The 7,798-nt window shown below is 42.4% G+C and overlaps 1 protein-coding gene across 14 annotated transcripts in view; it reads left to right on the plus strand.

Moving 5' to 3' along the window:
- The window catches only part of C2CD5 (C2 calcium dependent domain containing 5), a 59,848-nt gene extending 52,316 nt beyond the window's left edge, over window positions 1-7,532 (plus strand). For 9 of the 14 annotated variants that reach the window (XM_068141954.1, XM_068141945.1, XM_068141946.1 and 6 more), the window contains 5 exons: window positions 627-677; window positions 1,757-1,858; window positions 2,683-2,873; window positions 3,785-3,931; window positions 5,241-7,532. In XM_068141954.1, the coding sequence (XP_067998055.1) occupies window positions 627-677; window positions 1,757-1,858; window positions 2,683-2,873; window positions 3,785-3,931; window positions 5,241-5,372 (623 nt within the window). In that variant the 3' untranslated portion in view covers window positions 5,373-7,532. The remainder of the gene's footprint in view (window positions 1-626; window positions 678-1,756; window positions 1,859-2,682; window positions 2,874-3,784; window positions 3,932-5,240) is intronic. The other 5 variants (XM_068141948.1, XM_068141952.1, XM_068141951.1 and 2 more) reach the window with 2 other exon arrangements.
- Window positions 7,533-7,798: the final 266 nt, after the last annotated feature.

The following is a 7,798-nucleotide window of genomic DNA, read 5'->3' on the forward strand; positions in this document are numbered from 1 at the left end:
CTGACCAGTAGAGGGTAGCCTGTTCATGTAGATATCACTTCTCCAGATGTTCTCCACATTCCATATTGTACTGCATGTTACTTTAAATGTTTTCAACGAGGCAATTACTGAATCTGTCATTTCTTCACAAGTAGATTTGAGGCTTCATTGTAGTTACATTTACTTTACAGCTTATGGAATATATTAATTCTTTTTACCTAATTTTCTGCAAGATTGGGTTTTAAAAAATATATTTATATGCAACATTACACAGTAATGAGCTTTAGTAAATGGTAATGTAATTTGCAAGATGGATTTACACAGATTCACAGACTGCATTGGGTTGGAGGGCACCCTCAAAGGTCATCTTGTCCAACCCCTCTGCAGTCAGCAGGGACACGTCCAACTAGATCAGGCTTCCCAGAGCCACATGGAGTCTGATTTTGAATGTCTCCAGGGACAGAGCCTCAACCAGTAGATTTAATTATTTATACCAATTTATTATGTGCTATCAAAGTACAGAGTGTACTGTGGATATTATTTCTCATATTTTACTCTAAAAATCTTTTTTTATAAGAAGGAAGATGTCTTGTAATACATGACTCTGCTCACTTATTATCTGAATTAAATCAATTTTGTCTTACTAGAAGTCCTGGAGGGTGCAAGTTCCCACACAGGTATTCCTGCTGCTCAGAGAGGTAAGTTTACCTAATGTAGCCATATGCCAGAACAGAATGAGCATTCTTGGGATATTGGTATACTCTTTTTGGATGTGCCCTAATCCAGGAAGTGTTTACTAGTTAACTGAGAATGCATGCTCTGGTGTGGCTTATTGATACCCTACAATTTTGATGTGGTTTTTAATTGCAAGAGTCAGATTTGTTAAAAACAGTGGCTCTCTGTCAGATACACTCCTTTATCTGGCAAAAAATTAGTTTCCTCAGAGAGAGCTTTTTTGCTTGTCTTGATTTGAAGTTAGCATGTGTTCCTTCCGTTTCTTCCTTGTCCTGAAGAAACGGTGTTTGCAAAACAGTTTTGGTCTTAAAAAGATATGCAAACACCCCTGCAACTAATCCTAAAAGTCATAGCAGAAACAACTCTACTTCTCAGTGAAATGAGGAGGAGGAGGAGGATGGGGGAGGAGGGCATTGGAGGGAGGGGGACTGCTGGGGAAAAGAGGACAGCATTTTGTAAGGAAAATTTGTTTGCGTTTAAAACTGAGGTGTTGTTTCAGCTTGTGACTCTTACCCTCATCACCAAAGTTGGTTTGGTTTGGTTTTTCTTCTTTTTTTTTTTTCAGTCTGTAGGTTAGATGTTGGTAAAAGACAATTAGGAAGTTTAACTCGTGATCAGCAGCTCTTTGTGAGGAGAAGAATAGCAATGGAAAATAAAAGTAAACAAGGCTTAAATAAACTTAAAGAAGTCAGAATTTACTACCTAAAATGAGATAAATAAATAATAATTAAAACCAAAAACAGCAAATGGTGAATCTAGCATAAGTCATTAATGACTGTATTTGCATGTTTTTCCAGTGATGAAGTCCCAGTCAGGCAGTTGGTTCACAGCTGGGACATCACCAGAAATCGGTACACTGGTTTGGGCAAGTCCAAACCACACTGTGACTTCTCCTTTAAACAGACCTGGAAAGGGATGTTTGTTCTCTCTCAGACACAGATTAACTGCTTCCTCAAAAGGAGCATTGAGATGAGCAAGAGACATCATCCATATATTTTTTTCTTTGTTTTTTCTTTTGTTTTTTTTCTGTCTGTGTTTTCAGCAACGTCAATTGATTACAGTTCCTTTGCAGACAGATGCAACAGCTGGATAGAGCTCATTAAACTGAAAGCTCAGACCATAAGGCGCGGATCAATTAAGACAAGTAGGCGGCTGTTTCTACCACGTTATGATAATCTGAGACATAGCTCTGATTTCCCAGTGGTGACTAGGGGAGTCTCCTGCCCAGCAGTAGTCTTGCAGATCACATGTAGAACCAGTCCCCAAGCGTGAAAACTGCCGACATTGTCCATGTCTGTGTAAGCTAATGCAGGGTTTATGAACCAGCCAAATCTAGCACTTTCTCTTCACCTAGTGAAAATGAGTTACTGATAAACGTGTACGCCTACTAATGCTGTAACATACACTGCATGGATGTAGGTGTATGTGTGATCTTGGAAAATTTTGTGTGAGAAACAGGAAGCAATCACCAAGGTGACAGTCAAGGCAATGGTCACTAAATTAGCAAGTGGTGAGTTATTTTTCAGTAGTTCTTTGGCCACAGGTCTGACTATCTTGCTTAAAGTAGCCGAGATTAATACCTGTTTTAATGGAAAATGCTGCACTGGGGAAACACAACAACTTTCACACTTCCTGTAATTTGTTCCTCCAGCAGAATCCGTGTCTCAAAATGTTGGCACTTTTTCCTTTACCCTCACTTAAACTGATTGTTGTATGTGCAGCTCCTTGCCTCAATGTTTTCCTTTGCAGGAATGCCACTCTTCCAAATCAATTCCATTTCAGCTTTTTGTCTCCTTTTGCATGCGTTGCATGATAATTGCCTTTCTCACGTGATATGGCTGAGCATCACAGGCAGCTGAATGTTGTCACCAAGCTATTTGGAAACCATAAAGAAGAGTTTTTGTGTTTTGAGAAAGTGATCAGCCTTACCTGATAGTTACTTTCTCTTCTTTTTTCCCATCTTTTTAGCGGCTTCACTCGATAAAGCGAGTCCGCTGGCTGAGGGCTACTTACGGCACCGTTCTTTTCCGTCCTGCACCAACTCCACTGTCTCAGTTGTTAAGATGACACCTCTTTCTTTTCTGCCTGGGGCAAAAATAACCAAATACCTCGGGATAATCAACATGTTTTTCATAAGAGAAACCACTTCTTTGCGTGAGGTGAGCTGCGTAGTGGGGATTGGCACTTGTTGTTAATCGTAATAATCAAAGGTAAATACCTCAGGAGGTTTGAGTTGAGGTACGGCACAGAGAGGGAGGAGAGTTCTTGTCACAGGAGGGTAGGTGATGACGAGGGAGTACATAGTCTGGTGTGTATATATATATATATCAGTATGCACTTGCAGCCCAGAAAGCCAGTTATTTCCTGGGCTGCATCAAGAGAAGCATGGCCAGGAGGTTGAGAGGTGATTCTCGCACTTTACTCCATTCTGTTGAGACCCCACCTGGAGTACTGTGTCCAGTTCTGGAGCCCCTATTACAGGAAAGATGTGGACTTTCTAGAGCATGTCCAGAGAAGGGCCAGGAGGATGATCAGTGGGCTGGAGCTTCTCTTCTTTGGAGACAGTCTGAGAGAGTTGGGGCTGTTCAGTCTGGAGAAGAGAAGGCTCTCAGGAGACCTTCTTGTGGCCTTCCAGTATCTGAAGGGGGCCTCCCAAGAAAGCTCGTGAGGAACTTTTTAGGATGTCAAGTAGTGATAGGACTAGGGGAAGGAGCAAAACTAGAAGTGGCTAGATTCAGATTGGATGATAGGAAAAAGTTCTTCACCATGAGGGTGGTGAGACAAGGAACAAGTTGCCCAGGGAGGTTGTGGATGCCCCCTCCCTGGAGGTGTTCAAGGCCGGGTTGGGTAAGGCCTTGAGCATCCTGTTCTAGAGGAAGGTGTCCCTGCCCATGGCAGGAGGCTTGGAACTGGATGATCTTTGAGCTCCCTTCCAACCCTGACAATTCTGTGATATAGTTCAGCTTGTATTTTATAGGTCGGAACCTCCGTATTCTGTAAATGTATGCAAAATACAAAGCATCTTGTAGCTATAACTAACATGAAATGTAACTTTTTTTTTCCATTTTAGGAAGGTGGTGTCAGTGGTTTTCTCCATGCTTTTATTGCTGAAGTGTTTGCCATGGTGAGAGCTCATGTTGCAGCTTTAGGGGGAAATGCAGTTGTCTCGTACATAATGAAGCAGTGTGTTTTCATGGAGAATCCAAACAAAAATCAGGTAAATGGTGATGTCAAATAGCAGTGCTGTTACGTGTAGGATGACACAGGTACACATTTTATATACTTGAGAAACAGCCACCCTGAAGAGCCATCCATGTCTGTATAACACTACTGGAGGTGTCATCAGAAGGTTTATTTAAATAAGCTGAGAACATTCCTGAACACCACAGATGACACAAACTTAGGAATATGCTTTGGAAGTAGCCACATGGGTTAAAAAACTAAGTTACATGGAATTAAGTAAATTACAGGAAATGGTGAACAACAGTGCTGAACTTGGTTAGCTTTTCTGATGTTGCAGTGTTAAGATTTTTATCCTAGGTCTTTGGAAAAGACCTGGAGTGGCTGATATAAAATGCTCTGTTTTGGACATAGAGACAAAACTTTGCTAATAAAGGTAGAATATGGTTGGTTCCATACATGAAATGCTTTCAGTGCTGCTTTGGACACAAGTACAGCTACCCAGATACTTAATTTATATTCTTAACATAATCTACATGTGCAACACACAAGTGGATAGAAAACAAAATATGGCAGGGATTGCCTCACTAGTAAAGTTGATGATAAACTTGCCATGAGCCAGCAATGGTCACTTGCAGCCCAGAAGACAAAACGTGTCCTGATGAGCAAAACGAGGGAGGCAATTCTGCCCCTCTGCTCTGCTGAGACTCCACCTGCAGTCCTGATCCAGTTCTGGTGCCCCCAGCGTAAGAGGGACATGGAGCTGCTGGAGCATGTCCAGAGGAGGCCACAAAGATGATCAGAGGGCTGGAGAACTTCCCCTGTGGGGACATGCTGAAAGAGTGGTGGTGTTCAGCCTGGAGAAAAGAAGATGCCAGGGAGAACTTACAGCAGCCTTCCAGTACCTGAAGGGGACCTACAAGAAGGCCAGGAAGGGACTTTTGTCAAGGGCTTGTAGTTATGGGATGAGGGGCAATGAATTGAAGCTTGAGGAGGGCAGATTTAGACTGGAGATCAGGAAGAAATTCTTTCCAGTGAGGGTGGTAAGACACTGGAACAGGTTTCCCAGGGAGGTTGTGGATTTCCTCTCCCTCGAGGTGTTCGAGGGCAGGTTGGATCAGGCCTTGAGCAGCCTGGTCTGGTGGAAGGTGTCCCTGCCCATGGCAGAGGGCTTGAAACTGGATGATCTTTAAGGTGCCTTCCAACCTAAACCATTCTAGGAACCTCTGAATCCTTCAGATCTGTTGACTTTTCTGTGACCTGCACAGTTAAATGCAGCAGCTCTAAGTAAACATAAAATGTGTTACTGCTGCCTGTTTGCTCACTAGATGTTGCCTTGTTTTCAGGCTCAGTGCTTGATCAACGTCAGCGGCGATGCGGTCATCTTCGTACGTGAATCCGAGTTAGAAATGTTCCCAGTGCAGCCTTCGACGGCTGTTTCTCAATCCACAAGCTCTGGAGGAGATGTCACAACATGAAGAGAGAAAAAGCTAAATGGTCTCTGCCAAATACAAAGATTATTTAAAACGTGGGAATGTTTAGGTTTGCATCTTCAGAATCAGTATCTGCCCCTAGAATTGAAAGCAATCACTCTGCCTCGTCCTTTATGTAATGAGTCAGGGCTGGTCTGATCCTTCTGTTATAATTGTAGGCCCCTGTGAAACCCAGGCAGTAAGTAAAGCACTGGGGTGAGTGTGTGGATTGCAATAGGTGGCATCCTATGGAACTGTGAAGGAAGACACCAGCCAGTTCTGTTATGTTTTTCAGCTGTCTGACAAGACCATAATAAGCTGAAATTTAGAACCATTTTTTAGTTTGCATGTTTGATTCTCAGCTCAGTTCAAAAAGTGAAAGAAGGGTTGGGGGTGGGTTGCAGATAACTGAGAATCCTGCATTACCCAGCCTTTGCTGAAGGACCAAAGGATTTGTGTGCAGGCTAAGGCAAAAACATGGGCTCAAGTCTGGGCTTACCTTAGATCATAGTGAGCAGCACCAAAAAGCCACAGTTTGAATTTCTGGACACTAAAACTATTGTCAGCTTGGTTTTGAGCTGCTGGTTTATTTTTATTAAAGCTATTACCATGCAGCTTGTTTTGGGTCAATGCTTTGGAGGGGGTTTTGTGTTTAGAAAGTGCTAGACCATGATGGGGTGTGTGTTCCCTGTCATCCCCGTGGTTTGAAAACGACAAAAGGACAAAAACTTGCCAAGTGTGTTTGGTGCTGTTGGAAGATGTTCACTTCCAGACTGACAGAACAGATTTCCTGTTTTAAATAGTAATAATTATTGTGGGTGAAATGTCCCCAAACTCATTTTCTTTAGGCATGACCTCTTGCAAGGCAGACAGACAGTCCTCCAAAAGTCAGTTCTACAGACGTGTACTCCAGCCTCCTTTCCATTTAACAAGTTGGAAATGCCTGTGAACAATAAATTGTGTTGCAACCAAACAAAAAGACAAATAATAACAGACCAGCTGCTTTTTACATTTTAATAGTCCCCTAGTGCTGTTCTTTCTTTCTGCATAGGGCAATTCTTTTATTTGGCACATCAAGGATAAAAAAAAAGGTCAAGGACTGAACCAAAGTTTACAAAGCTTCAACTGTAAGCTAGTAGTTATAAGGAAGAAAGCCAGACACCAATGTCATAGCAAAATTAAAACCACCAAACCACACACACAACATGATCAGTATCATCAGAGCCTTCTAGCTGCAACAAAATCCTCCAATTATTGTTCAAACCACAGTCAGACTGCTGGAAATCTTGTCTCAAGTTCTGTTGTGCTCTTCCTTGCAGTGTGTAAATCCTCACTAAATGGCAAGGAGGCTTTGGTGAACACATTTCACATTGTGTCATTTTTTCTTCATTTCAAGTTTCAGTGCAGATACTTAAAGACCTGTAAAGTCCTGTAAAGTCTGGCTGCTTTCCAGTAGTCTGTCCCCACCTCTCTTGTGGGGGGAGACACTGGTGGTGCAGAACTGGAGCTGGTTGAGCCCTTCATTTTCCCTCTGCCACCTGGAGAATGCTTTCACCACCATTGCCATAACCTGCTGCCAGGGCCTGACAACAACCTGGCTGGCTAGTTGGAGGTTGGTGTGTGCTTGTGCTGCTGGTTTCTGCCAGTTGGGTTTGGTTTTTGTTTGGTTGGTGTTGGTTGGTTGGGTTTGGTTGGTTGATGTTGGTTGGTCTCTGTGTGTTTGGGGCTTTTTTTTTTTTAATGCTTGCTTTGAGGATGTTTTTGGTGGTTTTTGTCTGTGTTTTTGGGGTTTTTTTTTTAATCCTTTTGTTTTGGCTTGATTTTTGTTATTTTAGTGGTTGTCCTTGGGTGGTTGGTTGGTTGTTTTCCAGTACAATAGCTGGGAAATGAGGATACTGAAAAGAGAGGAAATTTGTCATTTCCAGTAAATGCCTGAAAGGTGGTGATGTTTTAATGCAACAGATGCAGACTGTGATTTGAAGATGCATTCTTACTTAATTCTGACAATACCAGACACGGAACTTGAACAAAGGTGTAAACTTGAATGTAAATATGCTGCTTAGTGTTGAAATTAAGCAATGGCATGATTATTTGTTCAGACTAATTATCTCATTGTAAATGAGCATGAAAATCATTCTTGCACAATAAATTTTCTTTATAAAAGTCTCTTCTGTGTGTAAGAGTTAAATGTGTATGCTGGAGACATATTGAAGATGTACATATTAAATATTTGCAGATGATACCAAGCTGAGTAGTACAGTTCATGAGTCTGAAGGATGGGATGGGTGCCGTCCAGAGGGAGCTGGACAGGCTGGAGAGGTGTCCTGAGGAGACTCTTGGGAGGTTCAATAAGGCATGGTGCAAGCTCCTGCACCTAGGTTGGGGCTGTTCTACATATCAATCCAGGCTGGGGATGATGAGGGCAGCCCTAC

This window comes from Melanerpes formicivorus, unplaced genomic scaffold (genome assembly GCF_026170545.1).
Source record: "Melanerpes formicivorus ecotype bairdi unplaced genomic scaffold, bMelFor1.0.p_v2 SCAF_8, whole genome shotgun sequence".
Classification (NCBI taxonomy): Eukaryota; Metazoa; Chordata; class Aves; order Piciformes; family Picidae; genus Melanerpes; species Melanerpes formicivorus.